At 41.4% G+C, this 22,864-nt stretch overlaps 1 protein-coding gene across 3 annotated transcripts in view; it reads left to right on the top strand.

Moving 5' to 3' along the window:
- The window catches only part of LOC146384859 (endonuclease V-like), a 76,093-nt gene that overhangs the window by 20,893 nt on the left and 32,336 nt on the right, over positions 1-22,864 (top strand). For all 3 annotated transcript variants that reach the window (XM_084930275.1, XM_084930276.1, XM_084930277.1), the window contains one exon: positions 17,093-17,162. In XM_084930275.1, the coding sequence (XP_084786401.1) occupies positions 17,093-17,149 (57 nt within the window). In that variant the 3' untranslated portion in view covers positions 17,150-17,162. The remainder of the gene's footprint in view (positions 1-17,092; positions 17,163-22,864) is intronic.

The raw sequence follows: 22,864 nt of genomic DNA, 5'->3' as shown, positions 1-22,864 counted from the left end.
TTTTTTTTGTCTTTGCTGTCACCAATGATTTCAGTCACTTGTGTTGTTTGGACGAGCAGTTCCTGAATAAGCTGCAACCTACAACGAGTTATACATACAAACAGATTTTAAATGTCATAAATGTAGCTGTCCTGTTTTCAAAACACAGAGTTTATGATAGCCTGGGGTGACATATGTGCAACTCTTCCTGAACAGGTGCTGCATCACTGTTAAAAATGTCAGTAATATCAGCCAGGGCATTATTGTGAAAGAAATGTAAGATTTTTACAGTCCTTAATATTTGTGCCAGGAGAGGCAATAAAGCAAAGGTCAGTCAGCTGATTTTTAGTAACTTTAGCGCCTCTTTATGTTTCTCCAGGTCTTTTAAATTTTTCTGGAAATATATAGGGAATTTTTCGAAAAGGTGTTGGCTCATTTGGAGCTGATGATGAAACTGGACTGCTTGATATCTTCTGCAGGTTCTTGCTTGCCGTCTGGTGGCTGAAGGTCAAAAACTATGATTCACATCATCCTCAAACTGTTCAATAAACATGGAAGCATCTGCATTTGTTATATTTTGCTTGCAAGTGTATTCATGAGAGCTTGCTTTTCATTCCTATTTCTTTGGCTTGGTTATATCAAGGTTTAGCATGTATTCAAGAGTTGTTTTGGCTCTTCTGCCTTTACCAATCTGTATGTAGCAAAAAGAGAGGAGAGCTGAACCAGACGGAACATGTTTAATATTAAGAGATTCCTTCCTTAGTTTGTCCTTGATGCTGCACTTACATTTTTATTACTGACTGGGCCTTGAGATTATATATTTATAACACGACCTCCATTACAAGTGTTTGCAATAAGTAAGAATTAAATTCCTAAGGAGGATTTGATGAAAAACATCCTTCACTGGTTTCATTTTGACAGGGTTTTTAAGGGGGACCAGTTGTGCTTTTCTTTATTTGTAATCAAATATGTTAAAATGGTGAGTGATCATATTAAACATGGCAAAGGACCCAAGTAATGAGGTCAACGCATGTGCAAATACTGTGAGTCCTTTGCTTGTCAGTGAGAGCTCTGATATGGTCGGATCTGTTCAAATGTTCTGCTTGTGAACGTTTAATCAGAGGAAAAGCGTCTTAGAGTGAAAGGAGAGGAGCAAACTGGACCAGCATGAGATAAATATAGATGATTTTAAACTGTTAGTCATTCAAAGTTGCTCTATGAGAGTTCAGCGATAAAAAAATGAAGCTGGAAATGAGCATAATGTACTGAAGGTCACCTTGAGCGGCTGATGGTGCAAAAACAGACAAACTCAGATCTCCTCTGTTTTTAAGCTGGGATGTACAGAAACATTAAAACTAACTTTATTTATGGTATTATGTTCCTAGAACTTTTTGCATAACTGTAATTGATTCTTAAAGGAGTGTGCACCTCGTTCAGTTGAAGTGCTTGAAATTTCTCTTTTGAGGTCATTGTGATGTTTTGGGGATTTTTAATAAATAAAATGTAAACAAAACAAAAAAAACCTTGATGTTCATAGTTTTCTGTGCACACAAAGATTTGCATTCAGGCTTCCTTTTATTTGGTGTGAGCTTTGTTAAAGCTGTGTAGATTGTGCCATTGGTTACATGAATCACATATATCAGGCAGTGTTAGAGCTGACTAGCTCTCATGTGCTCCAAGCTCTGTGAATTTGTTTGATGGGCTCTGTGACATTTTTTCTGTGACCCGCTGGAGTATCTCCCTGTCTTTGTTCTGGCAGCTACAAACTAAGCACACGGTAGGAATATGAATAATTAGATGAAGAGAACGGGTGAAGAATAGATGCTGTTGTACACTGCCACAGAGGCATGGAGAGAGAAATGAGAAACCTAATTACTGATTTCAGTCTGATCCATGAAAACTAGAAATGTGAGATAATTCATGATTTCAGAGGATAAGTGGATGTGCTCCTTGGCTTCAGGACGAAGGGCTGGTCCTACATATTTCTTTTATTTTGTGTCCCCAGTTTAGCAACTCTATCTTCACTTTTAGACCTCACAGTTTTTTCCCTCCAGTGATTACAAAGAACCACATTAGAGTATTCAAATTGTTTTTTTTGTTGCAATGGAAAAAGTAATGTGTTGATTGTTCTATACAAATAACCAGTTATTTAATTGCTTACAAATTAGTAATCAGAAAGCACAGCCTTTATGCTAAAGTCATGCTAGGAAAAACAGCAATTAGATGTCAGTCTGCTATTGGTTTTCAATTAAATAGGGACAAGTTAGCAGTTACATCAAATTTGTTTGTGACAAACAGTAATAAAGTGCAAACTTCTTGTCTGTTACAAATCAGTTGCTGTCTACGTGCACAGAAATTCATATTAGCCACTTAAATTCAGAATCTAGTTACAGCTTCATTAAGTTGAAGCAAAAATTTTGAAATATGTTCACAAATAGTGATATAGTTGCTGCACAATGGTGATTTAGCTGCAAAAAATGTCTTATTTAATGAATCATCTTATTTAATTAACCTTTTTTTTAATATCAGAATACAACCTGTTGACAACAACATGGCAAGTTGTGCTCATCAGTGCATATATGTGTAAAAAAAAATATATTAAAAAAATACATATATAGTTACATGTGGAACGTAACCCTCAACTGGGATTTCCAATTTCCATTTGCAGAGGCCCACCAACCCTGTGAACGTAATAAAAGTGTAAATCTGTTAAGGCACTGTTGTGTATTTGTAATTCATAAAGCCACATACAGGCGCTGATCAGTCTATCCACAAACATGTTGCAGAAAAAAGAAAAAAAAGTCATTATTAAGATTGTCACCACATAGCTGCTGTTTTTTCTAATATTGTTAACCTAAATCTAACTAGTTTCTTTACTTTAATTAAATTCTTGCTGGCATGTCTGGCAATTAATGGTTTGAATAGTTGCTCTGCATATTTTGTTTAATCACTGATATATTATTTTGTGCTATTCAATATTATTAATATTGCAGATTTTGTGCTGTTTAATCATTAATGATCCATAGATGTTGATATAATTCATCATGCTCCCATTAAAAATGTAATTCATCCATGCTCCTATCATTTGAATTGTATTTTTCATAATCATGTCTTAGCTGAAATTGTGCCTACGAACATTGAAATTTTGTTGCATGTGTACCTTCTAAAAATAACTCTATTACTATTATTCCCAGTTTGAAATAATGTGATTCAGTCTGTTTTTTTCTGTTTTCTCTGAATTAGATGATCAACTGATTTTTATTTTCGCATCAAATCATTTAATTCAGAACTCAAGTTATGTCCACCCCCCCCCCCCCCCCCCCCCAAAAAAAAAAAAAAAAAAAAGTTTTGCACTTCTGAATATGAAGTCATGCAGTGTGGAGGTTTAGGACCTGAATGCAAGAGTTGAGGTAGAATTTTGAAGAACAAACCATTTATTTTGGCTGATTAGAATCCAAAGCCTTTAATAAGGGAAACGAGCACCTGGAGCACCTGGGGGAACGGTACGACTGCACAACGAGCAAATGAAAGATAAGGCTACTTATGCGAGAACTACTGAGGGCTGACAAGGAAAATGGATACAGCTGGGGAGCAAGAAACAGGTGATGACAAACAAAACACTGAGACAGGAGAAAGTCAAATTAAACAGTTAAACAGAAGAAACTCATTATCGATATAAAACAAGAAGTGTTCAATATCAACACAGAAATGAGAACTTAACAGAGGGAGAATACCGACAACTGAAATACTAAACTAATACCAGGAAAACAGAGAGAACTAAACATAAACATATTCTAAAATAAAAATCCAGGTGATAGAGTAAGATATACAGAGGACACACAGGAAGGGTTATAAATAAAAGGAAAGAAGAACCAAACGTTAACATGAGTAATATCAAACTGAAAGACTGATAAACTCCATCATGACAAAAATGGCCCTTTATTTTTAAAAACGTTGTTCTTTTGGGAGCTGGATTTTATTTTTATTCTTTTTAGCATACAATGATGGAAAGAGGCAGCAAATGTTCTTATTTATGAAACTAAAGGAAAGCCGATTTTAATATCTGTGGGGCTTTTTCCCATTTCGTTGGTTATTCCAGTTATAAGTCTGTAAAATGACCTTGGATTTTTTTATGTCTTCAAACTAAACACAAGCGCATCTGAATCCTGTGTTCTATAATTCTTGTGTTCTTCTCTGTTCTTCTCTCCCGCGCCTGATAAAATCCTCTCACCTTGCATCACGACTGAAATAAACCCCGCCTTCAGCAGCTTTAGAGATTCACAAAGAAAAAAGTTGAAAGGGAAAGATGACATCATGGTTGGATTCTGCAGTGAAGGCTCATGTGTGAATGCACTGCAGCAGAATGTTAGCGTGGAAAGACTTAAACACACACACACAGAGCTAATTCACGCCTCAGCTCAGTTGTGCTCCCTCACTCCATTAAATTCTCACACTCCTTTGGTATCCCACGCTTCAACATGTGATGGAGGTAAAAGACCAGCAGACACCTGCCTCAGCTTATCCCCTGCGGTCACCATGACATCAAGAGCAGAGCAAGCAGAGGGCAGATAAAGGAGGCTAACACATCAGAGGGATGTTGCAGATCAAAAACCACAAATCTAATCCGTGTAAAAGCTTTTCTGGGTTTCGTTCATTGTCTCGTAGAGAACTTCACTGTATCTCGTGGATCTCTAGAGAGATGCAGCTCACTCTAATTCGCAGAGATTGCAGCAGTGTTAAGATGTATAGCTTCATATAGAGCGAGGGAAATAATAATTTTATCTCCGGCTCAATTTGATTTCTGCTCACTTACAAAGACATGAACAGTCTCTAATTTTTATGGTAGTTTCATTTTAGTCAAGAGACAGAATATCAAAAATCATATATCATCTATCATATCATATCATATCAGAAATACCAAAAATCCAGGAAAAATCCAGTACATAAAAGTCATCAATTAACTTGCATGTCAGTGAAGTAAGTATTTGATCCTGAAGCAAAACATGACCTAGTACTTGGTGGAGAAACCGTCAGCAAGCACAGGGGTAAGACGTTTCTTGTAGTTGGTCACCAGGTTTTCACACATCTAAGGAAGGTTTTGGTCTTAGGTTTCTTGGCTGACGCTTGGCAACTCGAAGCTTCAGCTTCCTTCACATGTTTTCTATAGGATTGAGGTCTGGAGACTGGCTAAGCCACTCCATGTACTTCTTTGTGTTCGGGCAAGACCCTACAGCACGTGTGTGGCACAACATCGGTCTAAGATGCGAATTCTGATTGCAAAAGCTGCCAGACAAGACAGGCTGAGTTTTACTGTAACACAATGAGGGCGAACATTCAACAGGAACCTCAGCTGTGGCATTTGCATCACATTTTGGAACAAAGCCCACTTAAAAGACTTTTTTTAACCAACCAAAACAATCTCAATGGTAACTTTGTGCACTTTCCAAACATATCAAAGTGTTTTTCTATTTACACGTATTCACACTCCAGTGAACACATCGGGAGCAACTCTGGGTTCAGTATCTTGCCCAAGGATACTTTGGTATGCAGACCGGAGCACGGATGATACCACCAACCTTCCGATTAGTAGATGACCTGCTCTACCCCTGAGCCACAGCCACCTCTAGTTCCTGTTTCTCTAATTAGTTGCAGCTTTGTTTGCTTCTTTTATATAATTAAAGCTGAATATGTTTCAGTTTTGGACTGCTGTTTTAAGAAAGCTAGACCAAAAATACCATAATGTAGAGCTTGGGTGCTATAGTGGAGTTTTTTTCTTATTTTTTGACATGTTATGGATGAAATGATGAATGGAGACAATAACTGGGAGGTGCAATAATGGATTGCATTTATTAAATGATAAATGAGAAACATTAATTACCACCGACCTAATGATTTCTGAAACTGTGAGTTTTGGCAGACTCCATTTCATGAATATTCTTGTCTAAGGTGATCTTTTGTGCTTTTTCACTCTTTTTAGTATCATATATTATGTTTTAAGAAAACATACCTTTTCAGGCTCTTTTATCTTTCGTCTTTTATGATGCTTCATTCACCAGTTGAGCTTGATAAATAATTACCACTTCTAATATTTTCTTTTGACTTTTATTCACGTCATGCTACCCAGAGAGAATATAACTGTAAGGACATTTCTCTGTGAACCAGCAATTGTGTTTGCATCCAAAATAATATGAGTAGCTTTAGTATTTAGCTTCACTAAGTATGTTCCAGTTAAAAGCAAACTGAAAAATCATATAAAAATCTATTAGGAAATCCATTAATAAAAAATACAACCAGAGGAGCAGCTTTTTCTTAATGCATCTGTGCTCACACTGCTGATGTCTTCGCTCAGACGTGCTGTATACAGACACTAAACACACATGCACACACACATCCAGCGCACATACGCACGCACAACAAGTCGATCTCCTCCTCCTTCCACCCTTTTCATCAGCAGTCAGTTAAAAGCGCTAATGGACAACAGCGAAACCTAATGCTGCTAATGCTCCATGACAAACATATTTATATCCTGTCAGACGGCTTCACTCGGATGTAACTGGCCTCTCTGATGCTTCCTTCTTATTTTGGTACAACTATTACTACTTTTTGTACTACTATTAGTAATACAGACTAGTGGTATTACAACTACAAAATTTGTTAATCACAAGCTGTTAGCCAATGAGCAAACTTTGCCTTATTCTGAAATTGTAAATGAACATTGTGATGTTTGAAATCTTAATCTTATCATGTGTTCAAGTATTCACTGAGAGAATAGATCAAGCACTGTAAGATATCAAGCTGTCATCACTTCAGCTGGTGGTGATGGTGGTGCTTTGCCTCTATTGCATCTAATTTGGTGGAGCTGCATTGAATTTTTCAAACACATCACTGATGCAATGGTATATGATGTTTTCTTGAAAAAGTAATTGTTGGACTACTTCAAATCCCACTATGGCGAGACTTCCAACATTATCCAAGGCTATCCAGCCCCGTATCTTTCATTTTGGCCGTATGGTTGTGTAGCCATAACTGACAGATTCGGAGGATGATTTTTAGGCAGAAATTTTGAAAAAAAGAAAAACAAAGCCTACTTGAGGGATTGAAATCCATTATTATGCAGACTTTCCTCCTCCACACACTAATGGCAAGACATCCACTGGTAACAGGATTCTGTGGATTTGGCTGAGATGTACAGTAACAGCGAGTTTCCAGACCTCACCTCTCCTGGATGCTTTACAAAACACAAGTAGCTAATTATGTTCCTGCTCCTCCTACAGATGTTATATCTGACTTGCTGTGTGCTTCTGTAAAAAATAGTTAACACAAATAACATTCTTAAAAGGCATCATAAAGTTTGTATTATTTCTTTTTCTTTTTCTCATACAATATAAATTTATTTACACTACATCTGAACAGCCTTCCTGCAGAGTCAGCCATGCTAATAACATCTTCCCTGGCAGTCCTATACTCCTCTTTGGATGTAAGATGCACGCGTTTCCCATGCTAAGAGGCGCTATATGTGACTCCACGCTCCAGTTTCCCTTTTGGGTTTTGATATATCCCCCCGCGTCGGCCAGGGAGACAGAAATGTTTGACAGCTGTGCTCCCAGATTGCAAAAACAGATGGAATTTCAATGTGAGTGATTGGCAATGGGGAGCCTGCATGCATAGAATAAAAGAGATAGAGGAAGAGAAGGAGGAGGTATGCATGTGCTTGAGAGATATTGCTGATGCATGGTTTGTGTGCAGTTATTGAAACCCAGAAAGATTTTGTGTAAGAAGTACAGAGATATAGCTTTATATTTTGTTTTTTAAGACATTCAGTCTACAGATGCATGAATTTATTCTAGACCCTCTGCCGACTGTAACAAAATATGTTTTTCTGTACATGGCATGTGTGTTTTGTGCTTTTGACGAGTGCCCACTTTCTCAGCTTTCTCGCTTCTTGCTCTTCTTGACTTTGTTCGTCTTTGCTGTACTTGTTTTTTTTCTTCTCCCGCCACCACCTCTCATCCATCCATCTACCTCCACCCCCCACCACCCGCAGCTCTGTCTCCACTCTCTGAATAATTCAGGCCTGCAGAGCTAGTGTATTTTTGGTTGTTGTCACCTCAACAGTAACACAAATACACCCATACGCGTGCATGCACGTACACACGACTATGCCAGCACACCCGTGCGTGTCGGTCCTCACAAACGATGCAGACAGAAAAGAACCAGACTCTGTAAGACCGCTGAGACTCGCTAACTAAGAAGAGTCGTACTTACAGGGATTTCACATCATCACCGTGCTCCACCCCGTCTCTGCCCTGCTGTCCCAGCGCTGAATAATAATATGTCTCACTTTTCTCTGTCTTCGAAAGTTACACAAAGTTGGAGTGTTGAGTAATTTGTGGGGAAAGGAAAAACTCTGAAACTTTCAGTGCCTGCTTTTGCTCACATGGATTTCCCTTTACTTCTACTTGTTTTCGTGCATGTGCTGACTTTTGGGTTTTAGGCAGTTTCTGGAATAAATTTAGAAGTCATTACAAGCCAGGCTTTGGTTTTATAAATGTAATCATTATTTGTCTTCATTAGTCCCATTGAGATCAAGAATCTATCATTAAGCTAAGTGTAAAATCTGCTGAATAAAGCAACACATTTACATATTATTTAAAGGCCAGTTTTGAATTTGTAGGCAACCCTAAAATATTTGAGTACATAAAATGCTCGAGGCTTCACTGCATCCTGTGGATGTCAGGAATCATCGAGGGACTTTTTGGCACATCCTGAAGGGGCAGCATAGACCTCACATGATAATGCTGTAATAGTGAAAGTATTCATGGAGTAAGGGTCCAGTATCCAAAATGTTTTCCAAGAACTTCATGGATGTCTCACCTTCCCTAAATCACGTCACTAAACTTGACCTTTTGGAACATTTTTTATCGAATTATCTAACAAATAAAACTGCTTGTTTGGCGTTTGGTGGTGCTCCAGTTTAGTAAATGAAATTCTAGTATTTTATTAGTTTGTTACTTACAACTAATTAGCAGATACACGCCTCTGCTCTTCACTTACAAAGTGTATTTATGCAAGTAATGATGCTTTTTCACTGCAAATTAAATATGGACACTTCTGGCTCTAAACACCTCCCCAAAAAAACAGACAAACAAACGAAAACACGACAGTGACCAACAATGATAAAAAGATACTTTCTTCACAACAGATTGATCCACATGCTTAATTTGGCACAGATTTTGGGGATGCCCTTCTTGACACAACCTCCCATTTATCCTGCAACTGGGTTTCTGTCTCTTCCTGGTTTGTGCGCGCGTGCACAAAAGGATTCAAACGCAGACTCAAGCGCTAGCAGAAAAGGACACTTTATTATAATAACAAAAGGCGACCCGGGAAAACCAAAGGAGCAAAACGAGGAACTAAAAAACCCGGGGAAACAATGATGCGAGGAAGCCAGAATCGGGACCGTGGGAGGCTGCAACAGAAAGGGGAGAAGATTACTAGCGAGCCGGGAAGCGGAGGAAACACATCAAAACTGAGTTAGACCAGTTGGCTTACGATTAGAGCGGGACCGTGGGAGCTGGGGAGGGAAGTCCGTGAGAGGGAAATCCGTGGAGGTAGTGGATGGGCCAGATGATGCACCGGGTGATCCAATTGAGCAGGAGGACAGGCAGGTGGCAGACGCTGAACGCCAGATCGAAACCTAGACACAAGTAGGCAGATTTAACGCAGCTCCAACAAGATAGTAATGCAACGCTTTCGCGGGAGTCTAGTTACCACAGAGAGGTGATTAACGGACTGGCGTGGAGCATCCGTCAGCGCCAGGTTAAGTAGCTCTTCAGGTAATCACCCCGATGGAGAGCAGGTGTGCCGGTGATGGCCCAGCCTGGGGGTGTGGCTACCCGCGCATCACACATTCCACACACAGGACCACGGACCATGACAATATGAGGCAAATGTGTTAACCAGTACAAAAATGATAAGGACGAGTCTTCAAAATGCAGAATCCAGAAGGCAGTGGGTGGCGCTGTGGTGGCAATGTCCAGCGATAGCTAAGTCCATCTTTTACATACAGTCTGTAATTGACATGACACACACTATGACCGCTGCTTTACCTTTACACATGTTGTGGTATTGTTTAGTGTTTAGGTTAAACGTGTGTGATCGAATGATTCTAGAAGTTGCAAATGTTTAACAAAAATGCAGACAAATGTGATTCAACGTGAAACCCACGCTCCTGGTTAGAAAGTATGTTTTCTACGACACAGCGTGTCTCTGCACGATCATCTGTAGGGCTGTCGTGCACGGTAAAGCTTAATTTTTGTGCAAACATTAAACTATTCTCATGCAGGGTTTCTGGTAGATAGCAGATATAATACTTTTCTAGTTCATCCGTTCATTATCTCCATTTAGCTCAATTAGGGGATCAACACAGTTTTTCAAGCATACAATTCACAATAGTTTATTTTGGACTAAGATGGTAAACCAGCTGTTTGGCAGTCTGACAGTGACTTAGACTCAAATGATTAATCTTTCTTTCTTTGAAAATTGAACATATTTCAGTTTGCTTTGCCAAATGGGTTAAATGGGTTTTTTGTTTAGACATTTTATGGCTCAATTAAAAAAAAATAACACAACCTGACAGATTAATCGAAGTAAATAACTTCATAGTCCAAGCATGAATCTCCTCATTTGTTCTGCTTTAAAAACCAGATTCTCTGTGGAGCAGCATCTCATTGACTTGATAATGATAGCATCACAGCACGATGTCTTTAGTGGAATTTGAAGAGAAAAGAGACATGCCTGTGAGGAGAAACTCAGAGAACGAGAAGGCTACACAGCCGTAAAACAGTCACGTCGAACAGCTGACAGGATAAAACATTGGTGAAGATTGACAGCAGAGCTCCACCGGTGCCAGCTGTAGCAGTCGGACTGTGCAACTTTTCTGAATGTGCTGAGAGGATGTGACTGTTTAAAACTGGAGCTCCCCTTCGGGCCCCGAGGCTGTCTAAATGTTAATATATGGCTGTCTGACATTCTGGTGCTGCAGTCACTGGACTGTGGACCTTCATAGACAGAAACTGGAGGAGAGTTGGAAAGAAGCATAAGAGGAAGCCCTGGGGTGGACATGAGAGAGGCATGGGGGAGAAAGGTTGAGGTTTGGACGAAAAAGTTTGAGTAGAGTGATAAAAAGGATTTGACTTGATGAGAGGTGAATTCCAGGTAGAGGGAGAATGAATTGATAAAGGAAGGATGGATTTCAAGGGAAGACAGAGCAGAGCATGCAGGCATAGCTGCAGGGCTTAAGGGCCTTTGGGGGAGTTGGAGGATAAAGATCTGCCGTGGGCCACTGGACCAGAGCCTTTGCTCTTCTTGTGTGAGTGTTTGTATATGTGTGGCCTGAATGTATCGAAAGCCTCTGTAGAGAGCCAACGGTGCACATCTGTTCACCTCTTGAGCGCCCACCTTGGCAGAGCTGTGGCCAGAGCGAACCAGTTTTAAACTGATTCTTCTCTGCATTTTACTGCTGTTTTCTGTTGATCAAACAGGTGCAGTGTGATAATCATACGTAGAGCAGGAAATGCTTGGTTTATAAATGTTAGGGATGCTCCTTGAAACTCATTTGCTTGCTGATTGCATGAGAGAGAGAAAAATCAGAGGGCTCAATGCTGTAAAAGTAAGAAGACTGTGAGAAAACTTTCCGAAGTGAATTTAATTACTTTTTCTCAGTGTATCATATACAGCAAGTAATGCCATCATGATGTTACCCATTCTTCAGCGTAGTGTCATGATTGGTGTAGCCAACCATGACGTGGCACATAGATCAACAGTGCAAAGGGCTGTTATTCCACAAACGTCTATACAACCAAGGAGTCGACCCCTGCTGGTTATCAATAGCATCATCACCATTTAATACCATTATCCTGCCTCTCGTCATATTTCTTTTCAAGATTTTCTTATTTAATCACATATATTTATATTTATAGATACATATATATTTAGTCACCTTTTCTCTTTTACCATGTCTCTCTTTTTTTTTTTTTTGTGTCCCGTTTGGATCTTTAGCCATCAGAATTGTTGTCTTAAGGCCAAGAAAGATGCCAAGCGGATTTATTTTACCAAGTGGATCATCATGGCCTTGCCATATTGGTCCATTTGATTGACCTTTATTATAATTATGTATTTATTTTATTTTCGGTTGCTACAAACGGGACAGACGTGACTGGGGGATAGGACAGGGAGAAAGAATGAAAGAAAGAGAGGGAGAGAAAGAAAACCAGAGGGGAGAAGAGACGGTGAGAAGGGGGGGAAGAAAGAAAAAAACAAACAAACAAAACACCTGGATCACCTGTATGGAGAAAAAAAAAAAACAGAAGAGAAAGCAAACAACAAAGAGCAACAAAATAAAAACAGCACCATCACAATAAACTAGCTAACAGAAGATAACAGTAGATACTAAATAATAAACGATATTGTGCAGCACGCAAGATAGACAGCGCACAATGTGCTTTGAGGCAGCAGCCAAGAAAGGTGTAGTCCGCGTCTGTGAACACCCGTGTGTACACCTGTGTGCATACCTGTGTGGATCAGCATGCTTGTATTCCAAAGGTTTCTCCATGTAATGATCTGCTAGGGAGTGTGGGGAGCCATAGCCCCGTCCACCAGGGTATGAAGCAGGTATGGAGGAGATCCAGGCCCCAGATATCCAGAGGCCCCAGAGTACAAGGACCCGAGGAGGACCACCAAAGGGGGGGGAACCGTGCCACCCTCCTGGGAAGAGCTGAGTAGAGCCCCAAACGAGAGGTCACCCCGCAGCTACGGAGCAGAGGCCAGAGGGGGTTGCAGTGGCGTGCCCGCGGGCTCTGCCGGCAGCCAGCTGTGCCAGAGAGGACCGAGCTTCAGGCCCAGAGGCCAGAGGCCTGAGGGCATCCCACCCCCCGGAAGGAGCCCAGCCGGGCCACAGGCGCCCGGCCCCGCCAATCGGCCACCAGGAGTGAGCCGGTACATGCATGAGCGCCCAGCCCCAGTCGACAAGGACCACCAACACACCAACGTCTGAGGGCATCAGCCACTGGCAGGGAGTGTGGTGAGGGGAGATAGGCCTCCGTACTTTGGAGGGCCTGAGATGTTCCCAGAGAGGTTGAGTCTAAGACCCAACCTGACATATAGACACAGACGAACAGGCACACGCGGACACAAACGTGCATTCCCACCCCCATATGCACAACCAAATACTCGGCACTCACCCAACGTGTAGACAGACACAAATAGACACTGCACAGACAGTCGCACTCCCCAAACATACTCTATATCCCAGGTCCAGGTACCCCCACCCCCAGAGGGGCAAGCCGCACCTAGACCCAGGAGATGTAACCCTTCTCTCTGGGGTGGAGGCAAGCGGACCACCTCCTTATCTGCAGTAGCAGGGAGGCCCCGCATCCCAGACCCCAGTCTGACGGCCAGCACCTCCTCCCAGCCCCCCAGCCCTGACGGCTAACAGAACCGGGGTGAGTGAAGACCCCAAACCTCCCTACGCCCGCTCATATGTAGTGTTGCTGTGTGCTGTTCTAAAGTGCATTTTAAACTCAGGAGAGCATGGTACTAGCTTCCTCTCAGAGAGCAGCACGGCTCCTCCCGAAAACTCTTAGTGTCTAAATGCATTTAAAATTGAGGGTAGGGCACCAGCGCCAGAGGTGGGTTGGAATACACCGACCATCCTCTGGATGCTGTAAAACGTGCCCACCCCCAAGGCCCTATATGTATGTGTTATGTGAGAGTGTGAGTAATGTGGATGTCTAGGTTGCAGAATAAAATTGAGGCACAGGCGGCCAGAAGGGGACAGAGGGGGAGTGCCTCCCCTGCACCCTGGTGACATACCTGCACCCCAAGCCCTGCGTGTGTGGGTGGGTGTGGTAGAGCGGGAATAGGGAGGCAGCTGAGGATGGGGAGGGAAGAAAGGGAGGGGCAAGCGGCCCATCCCTGGGGCCAGCTCCCCCGCTGACCCCAGTAGGCACCCCCACACTCTGGAACCCGCCAGGGCAAGGGGGCCCAGGCCCATCCGGACCGGGGATTTACCATGTCTCTCTAATATTTTGCTCCTTACTATTTTTCTATTTTTTATTATTTTATTTCATTTTATTATATTTTATTATATTTTCTCCTACTGTATCATGCTGCTGAGTGACTGCTGCTCGTCAAACACATTTCATTGCAATGTTGACCCTGTGCTAACTTGCATATGACAAATAAAACTGAAAACTGAAAACTGAAAACTATCCCAGACATCCTCATAGCCAAGCTGGTTAACTTGGACTTGGACACAATGTGCTGGTGCACGCCATCTCCGTGTGGTACGCTGGTTGCACAACAGCCGATAAGAAGAGACTCCAGAGGGTCACGAGAACTGCAAAGAAGGTGATCGGCCATCCACTCCCCTCCCTGGACTCCATTGACAGTTATAGATGTCTCTCCAAATCCAGGGTGATTTTAAAAAACCACCTCCATCCTAACCACCACCTATTCAACATCCTGCCTTCTGGAAAAAGGTTCAGATCCAACCAACAGACTAAAAACAGCTTCTACCTTTGGGCTGTCAGAACTCTCAATGCACCAGAACACTGACAAACCTGCGGTCTTCCCCTTTGAACTTATGGTAACCTGAGTGTGTGTATGTCAGCGTGGGTGGATGTGGGTGTGTACGCGTGAGCAGACCCCCATACAGTTATTCTGTGCAATATCTTGGCAAATGTGCAATAATCCCATTTTTCTTTGGTAACTTATACTTTTTTATTGTAACTTATACATCGTATAAAGTGTATATATATATATTGTATATTGTGTATATAGTGTTTTTATATTGTTGTTTTGAAATTTGTCACTTTCTTGCACATTTGTGGTTTTGCTACCTAATTTAGTTGTGCAGGCAACTGTACAATGACAATAAATTAAGTTCTAAGTTCTTATGAAAAAGGATGCAGGTTTAAAGCGCTTCCTCATTGGCTTCACTGTTCACAGCTGGAAGCTGCCTACATCCATGCTAATAAACCATCTGTGAGCTGTTAACATGAGCTACACTCGGTGTCTGTTCACATATAAAGGGTTATCTTTATCTAACACTTGAGAAGAAGAATGTCTTTTGTGGGAGTGTCCTACAGGAACCTAGCAGAGGAAACTGGAGCCCAGTAGTGCAGTAGCAGTGGATCAGTAGTGCTACCGGTTCACCAATGTGATCAGCTCCTTCTTTTCCAACCACAGTCTGAACACACAGCTCCGTCAGAGTGGCTGGACGACTTTGTGAGAACTTTCAACGATCGTCTTTCAACGAGCACCATAAAAGGGCAACAGATCCACAGTTCAGTTTGGAAATGTGACGTCATCACATTCAGATTAGATGAGAGTGCCGATGGCTAAAATGCCTTTAAGTGTAGCCTTAGGCAGCATGAGAAGTATTCAGCAGAGTGATAGAGGTGATTCAGTTATTAGTTTTCAAGTCTTAAGAAAATCCCAGCTTTATGGTAAGCATGTTGCACTGGGAGAAACATAATGATTTACATTTTGTCAAGTGTATTTATTTTATTTTTTATTTTGTTTGTCTCACACTGCAGCTTCACTTTTGATTTAAAAGTGCTCGTCTCCCTCAACACACCCACACTCCACCGCTTTCCCGCAAGTATTTCACATCAGTGTGGCGTAATGAACTGAAACAGCCTCACTGAATCAAAGCGTTGATCAAACGCTGGTGAATGTAACTTCTGTTTGATGTGTTGGAAAGAAGTCACAAATTAACCAAAAACTATCAAACTGAGGTTTATTTTTTTTATCTTTTATTTATTAATTTTTGTACTTTTTGCTGTTATGTCAGGTAACACTGCTATTCTTCCAGTGTGGGATTGATTTATTTGTATATCCACAAAACACACAAATTTAAAAAAGGTATGTTCAAGTCAGTTTTTAGACAGAAATTTATGCAAGTGCAAAACAAATAAACCAATAATCTGATGAATATACCAAGATGCTTGAAAAAACGTGAATGTTAAACCTTACCTCATGAACTCATTTTCACCTGTTACATATTTTGTTTTGGTATCGTCTCACATTGAGACTGTGGCTGTTCTGAAATAACATGTTTTCCTGCAGAGTATTAGAGAAAAATGTGTCAAGGACATGTGTGTGTACATTTAAGTGTTATAAAAACATTAAACTAACAGTGACTGAACCCCCCACCCCCGACCCCCCGACCCACAGCAAGGTCAAATCAATTTTCTTTATGTAGCACCAGTTCCCCTTAGCAGTCATCTCAAGATATTCTATAATGTCAGCAGCAAAGACTCTATTAAAGAGAAAACCCCAATGATCTCCTGATCCCATCTGAGCAAGCACTTGTTCATGAAAGCGAGGAAGAACCCCCGTTTAAAAGGAAGAGACCTCTGGCAGAACCAGGCGCAGGGAGAGGAAAGAGAAGACAGAAAAGAGGGGCAAAGAAAGGCCATGAACAAAAAACAGAAAGTACAGGAGAGTAGACACAAGTAAATGACAGAAAATAGAAGCGTTAACCAAGCCTGGTTTCCAAGTAGGGAGTGTTTGTATCCTAAACCCAAACTGCAAGCCTGCACTTTGAAGGACAATGAAGAAAAGCTTTTGTGGTGTCAGATAATAGATCATGTCTCATTTACATATTTAAATATAAGATATCAGATTGTCCCAAAGTAACAAACTGGGGAAGTTTTTGGCCCCTTGATCATATTGCACGTGTTGTCTCTTCTGTTAGTTTAGTCAGAGCTGCTATTTAAGAATTGGAGATTTTAATTCACCCAAAACTAAATTTCTGAAATCTAATGATGTTTGAGAATGCTGCCTCAGAAACGTATGTGCAAACAGTTGCTGTATCATTTGGCTTGTTTGCCAGATTTGGTAGCAAACAGAAGAGATTTGTACAAAGTCAGCATCAAGGCACTTAATTTTAACTTCAAACTTCTGAGGAATGACTTCGGGGGTGTAAGGGCGTTCCTGCTCACCTCGGATCGCAGCTCCGCTGCTTAACACAGTTTGGGACAATGTGTTAAATGTGGAATCTCATTTTTTCTCACTTCATCCTCATCCTCCCCCTCCTCCTCCGCAGGCCGACTGTCGCTCCAGAGAATACCTTCGCATACACTTCCCATCTGCAGATACGTGATTCAGAGAATGAGGTAAGCGTAAAAATCTTACACGTGTGGGTCTCACACTTTGTTGTACACGCTCACACAGACACACTCCAAAGTATGTGTAGTGACTTCATCGCTAAAGTAATTTGCAGTCTTAAAAAAAGCTTTAAAGCCAGTGACTCAAAGGAAATTCCCCAAATCCAAAAGTAAAGCCCAGATTGTTGGTACAAAGCCTCATCATTCTCATCTAATTTGCTGCCAGAATTAAGCAAATCTATTATGTAGATGAATAAACAGAAGATAGAGTTGTCTTCAGAAAACTGAAATTGTCTCAGAGTCAGTTTTCTTACTGCTTATTAGTTCAAGCATTGAAGGGAGAGCAGCAGGAAAGAACCCGTAAAGCTGTTCCAAACATTTATGGACTGCACGGCACAAATGCCGATGTCTGTAAGAAAATATTTGAGCTTTATCCTTCATCCTCAGGGAGGTCAGAGGTCATCTACAGTATTTGTGAAGCAGCAGTCCTACAGCTTGTCTTCTGTGACAGGAAATAACTCCATCCTGCCACAGAAGAGTGGGCAAGTTTATGTTGAAGAGCCTTTGACGGGTTCTCTGCATTTTCAGGGGTGTGTGGACAGGCCAGAGGTGAACCAAGGACACTTCAGGTAAAGCAGAGACACACAGGCAGTCAGAGAGAGGGAAGGACGAGGAGAGAAAAAGCCTTTGATCCTCTGATTCTCATCTGAAATAACAGGCAGCGCTGCCGAATCTTACCCTACCTTCCTCATTACGGATCAAAGCTGCAGACAGTTAGCACACTCAGATGCTTCGAAAACGCAATCATCTTTCATTTTCCCGAGTATTTTTAATCGTGCACAGAATCAAACCTTTAGGTCTGGAGTGCAGATGCTCGAGCGAGCTCACACTCACGCGCTTGAGGATGTGTGCACCTTCACGTCCCTTGATACCCTACTTGGAAACATAATGGGATGTCCGTGTTCATCCGCTCAGAAGCTTCCTGACTTTGTGAATCCTCTGAGCGCGCTCCACACTTTGATCACCCTCTCTACAAAGAGACTGAGACAGCGAGAGAGGCTTTGTGCTGAGTAGGCAGGGCTACAGCGGGTTCCTCCAGGCCTTAACCCAGCTTTACCCTCTCACTCGCTCACTCACTGCAGGCACATTTGATCAGATGCACTGTACCTTAGTGGTTTGAGCTGAAGTACACACTTTAGGCAGGTAATCGCTTCATTTAAAGAATAGCAAGACTATGATTTGTATGCATGCTGAACGTTTTGTAAGAAATTGCTACTTTGAAATGTTTTTCTATCAGAAAAAAGGGATGCTGCATAGGAGCAGGTGAGAACCACCTTCCTAACACCACACACAGACACAAGTTGCTGTGCTCTTTATTTGTTGCACAGTGCTCGGATTGGGCGTTGTGCCTCGATACTGAATTTTCAGCTGCCCCTCACTGTAGCTCCTCCACCTGGTCCCAACGTGCTACTGCATGAATAGAGGAGGCTGATTGGACGTTATGTAACAGGTGTTCCACGCAGCATCCCCTAGCAGTGCACCCTGAACCACCCGCCCCCTCTCTCCTCCCACAGCTGAGCCGCAAACCACACCCCACTACCACAACACTTAAGTGGATCCACTATGCTTTCCTTATTGTCTGTCTGAGCATCAGACTGATTTCAGTGCTCGATTTCTGAAAACTTTTTTACTCCAGGATCTGCAGGTTTCCATCGCTTTTGTTTTTTAGGGGCAGCCAATTGAAAGAGTGCTGGTTTAAAGTTTAAAGCTAAAAATACACATTTTTCAAGAGCATAATAGGTTATTTTTGATACCAGTTTTTAATTAACTAAATGCTTTGTACTGTTTGTTCATCCATCCATCCATTTTCTTCTGTTTTGTTTTTGTTTTGTTTCTCTTCTCTTTCTGTTTGTGGTGGATCAGACGTAATGTGAACAAAACATAAGCCTAAAATATTTCATCATCCAATTTTGTTTTTTATCGTTATTATTTTTTATTTTTGCATGACTCCAATGATTTATGAGCTCTTTTCCAAGTGTGTTTGAAGCTTTAGACTTTTAGAAATGTGAGGTATTTCTGTTCAACATCATTTAAAGGAGCTCTCTAATTTTGACCCGTTTTGGACACTTACTACTCCGGCAGTGCTAGTCTATCTGATTTAAAATATCTAACCTTGTGAAGACTCTGTCCCTGGGTGGCAGAGGAAGAGAAATAGTCTCTGTGTCTGTCGGAAAGAGGAGAGACACATGAAAGATGGAGCAGCAGGAGAGGAGATGAGGAGATCCAATAAAGGAGGGAAACAACAGGAGCTGCAGAAGGAGAGAGACAGAGCAAGAGTGTGGAAAAACAAATCAATGGCTGTGTAAGACAGAAAAGGAAAGGAGTCAAGGCAAGATGATAAAAGCTTATCAGTAATGTGAGTGATAGCGAGATATGCTGGATGTGCTTACCTGTTGTGATTTACTCTGCATGACAGTTTGCTTCTGCCTCAACTTCACTTTGTCTTTCTGCTGTTTTGCCGTCTCAGTTCTGCATTTAAACACAGCACAAAGTAAATGACAGTCATCATAACAGTATCCATTATGTTTACAGTAGGGTTTTATGTAACCCTTCATCTATGGGCTGAGTGGGCTCAGTGGTCTACTTGGTGCTGTGTATTTTACATGGGAATTACTGTAAAAATCCAAGTCTGGATTTAGTCTATTCCAGCTGCCATAGGGCGAGAGGCAGAGTACACCCTGGACAGGTTACCAGTCTGTCACAGGGCTAATACAGAGACAGACAGCCATTAACACTCACATTCATGCCTATGGCCAATTTAGAATCACCAGATAACCTAACCCCATGCATGTCTTTGGACCACCCAGAGAATTGGGTCAGACTATAACTAATGAAGTTTCTGGTGAGCATTTATTTTTTGTGCTCCATAATAATGTTGTCGATTAAAACAAGACAGAGAGAAAACTACCAAGTTTAGCGAGTAAGGTTTAAAGGGAGCAGGGAAAGCATAGCTTATTTCAGAAAAATTATGAACTATGTGGATTCCCCAAGTCCCCAAGTATAAGATTAATATAGATTAGTTTGATCTTTTGATTAATTCAAGAACCAGGAGGAACACAGGGTGACACACAGGTGGGCTACATCTTATGCAGAAGGTGCATTCTGAAAAAGGAGACTCCACGGTGCTGTCAAGGGAAGACTGTAGCTAGGCAACATTTAATGATAGTCTGTAGGATGGATTCGGAAATCAAGAAGAGGAAGCAAGTGAAGGCAGACGTTAAGGATTAAATGGTGGAAGCTGAGGACGGAAGAATGTTGTGCAAGAGTCCAGGAAGGACTTGAGACAAGCTCTGAGTGGTAGGAAGGAGTTGCCAGATGACTGTGAAAGTACAGCTGATGTGGTGAAAGAAACTGCCATGAATGTGTTTGTTGTATCCTCTGGATAGAGGGAGAAGCATGGGAGGCTGGACACTAAGGAAGGAGAAAAGGACTTTTGGCTAGGAAGAAAGATTGAGCTGGAAAGTATGTGCATCTCCATAGGAGAGAAGATGACAGAGGGAAGAAGCTGATGAGCCACAGGCTGAACAGGTTGAGTGCTAGTATTTGTGAGTTACAGTATGTCCAGGTTCTGTTGTTTCATCTTCTAATAGCCCCGTTGTAGCATTGTCACAAACTTTCAATAAGCCATCTGCAAACTATTCAGTTTGAGTTAGTGAGATCAGTTCAATCTACACCCTGCTGTTATACAAATTTTTACTGCCCTTTACAAAAACATTTCTAAAATGTCAAGGATAATGTTGGCGAACTAGTCGGGCCAAGGTTGGGCCGATGAGCTCTGTTGGGAGCAGCCGCACTCATTAAAAACTTATAGCAGTACAAGGACACAGCTTGTTGCTGGAAGTAGTATTCAGCATGAGTATTAACTGGAGGACGGAGCTACAGAGGCATTTGGTGTTTCTATTCTTCCACCTCAGAAACACAGGTACCACCACCTATCACCGGCTGTCAGTCTGACATTTTTTAAACACAATCACTCAGTCTCAGCTCACTTTGGACTGATTAACTGGCCCGTCATGAGCAAAGATGTGTGTTTGTGCCCAGACTGCATTATATTGGAGTTAAGCTAACATCTTTTTTGAGTCTGGCACATGTTAGGAGAGATTTTTTATGCTTCTTCACACAAATATATCTTTGTAGAAATGTACTCATTTTTAATGTGCCGTACTTAAAAAAGATACGTTACGTGAACTTAATACTTTAGCAAAGTAAATTAGCTCTCATTTCTCTTTAGCGAATTAAAGTCAGAAAATATTAGTGTAAATGGCCTAAATGTTTTTCTTAGAAAGCTAAGATTACCTATACAACATTTTAAAGAGCATAAGTAAATGAGTTAAGTGGATTTGTATGACTTTGGCTGGTGCAAAATTTAAAGTGCCATTGCTCAGATGCATCTTAACACCTTATGGCGCTGTAACCACCCAGATTTGTTTCACTGGACACTCCCCATCGCCTGACTCTAAACCATGTGCTTACATGACCAGCCCATCCTTGTTGGTGCCGCGGTGGCAGATGTATATGTTCATGCAACTGGTTGTTTTTCACATTTTTCTGCTCTTTGCAGATTCTGTAAGTTTTACTGGAATTTTAACTGCTTCACATCATCATGTCCTATCACAGCTTATCATCTTCTGGGGACCTTGGGGTGGCTGAAGTTGTGTCAGAAACCTCTCCTCTGTTTCTAGTCTCAATTAAGGTGGCCTATTAATAACTAAATCTTGCTAAACACTACTGTTGGCTACACAAGCCCTAGAAAATGCAACGAAAATTATGAAATGAAACAATATGCAGAGTAAACTGCTCTGTATGTGGGCAAAAACTACAGTTAACTCACTATAAGTACATAAACTCCAAATTTACCTATAGGTTAAAGGGACTGAGAAACAGTAGCACAGGTAGAGGAGTTTCCTAATGTTAGCTAACTTCAGTTACTTTGAACTGTAGCATCAAAAACCTCGAGTCCATTGAATCAAACAGGGATTTTTTTTACTTTTGAAACATGTCATTTGTGACAGAGAGATTATTTTAGATCAAAAGTCTTGCCTTAAGTTCAAATTTAGTATCATTGTTAGATTTCAGGTCGACACAATATCCCAAAGTTTGCTTCATCATTGTGTGCAGAGGGTGCCGCGGCTCAGTGTGTCCTGCAGGACAGTAGCCTCCGGCTGTGTGTGTCAGGCGCTCGGCCCAGACTGACCCAGACTGTAGAACAAACACTTCTTACGCCAACTCTGCTTCTGAGGGACAGTAAATAAAACATGTTCAGGTGAATGAGGGGCACAAAGCTATAATGATAGTTTTTTCCTCTTACTCTCTGTGTCCATCTGTTCCTCATTCTCATTCTCTTTGCTGCACGCACACACCATCAATTCACAATTTAAGTTAATGTGAAGGAGTACAGTTAGAGATGATTGTTAGTGAGTAAGCCGATATCATTTGTGAGCCACTGATTTACACGAGCAGAGGGTTAAACAAGTTTTCAGCAAACCAAAAGGCTAAAGATACAAATTGGAAAGAGAAAACGGAGACGTAAACACGTTTTTCCCGTGCAATAAAATGTATTGACATTTCATCTGTGCTCATTTTCTACCTCCAACTAAAGTGATATAGATAGTCTAGCTGAACAGTTGGCTTTTTAACAGCCAGTCTGATTG

This window comes from Perissodus microlepis, chromosome 6 (assembly GCF_051167445.1).
Source record: "Perissodus microlepis isolate ML-2025 ecotype Zambia chromosome 6, ASM5116744v1, whole genome shotgun sequence".
In the NCBI taxonomy this organism is placed as follows: Eukaryota; Metazoa; Chordata; class Actinopteri; order Cichliformes; family Cichlidae; genus Perissodus; species Perissodus microlepis.
This window is presented reverse-complemented; position numbering and strand designations above follow the sequence as displayed.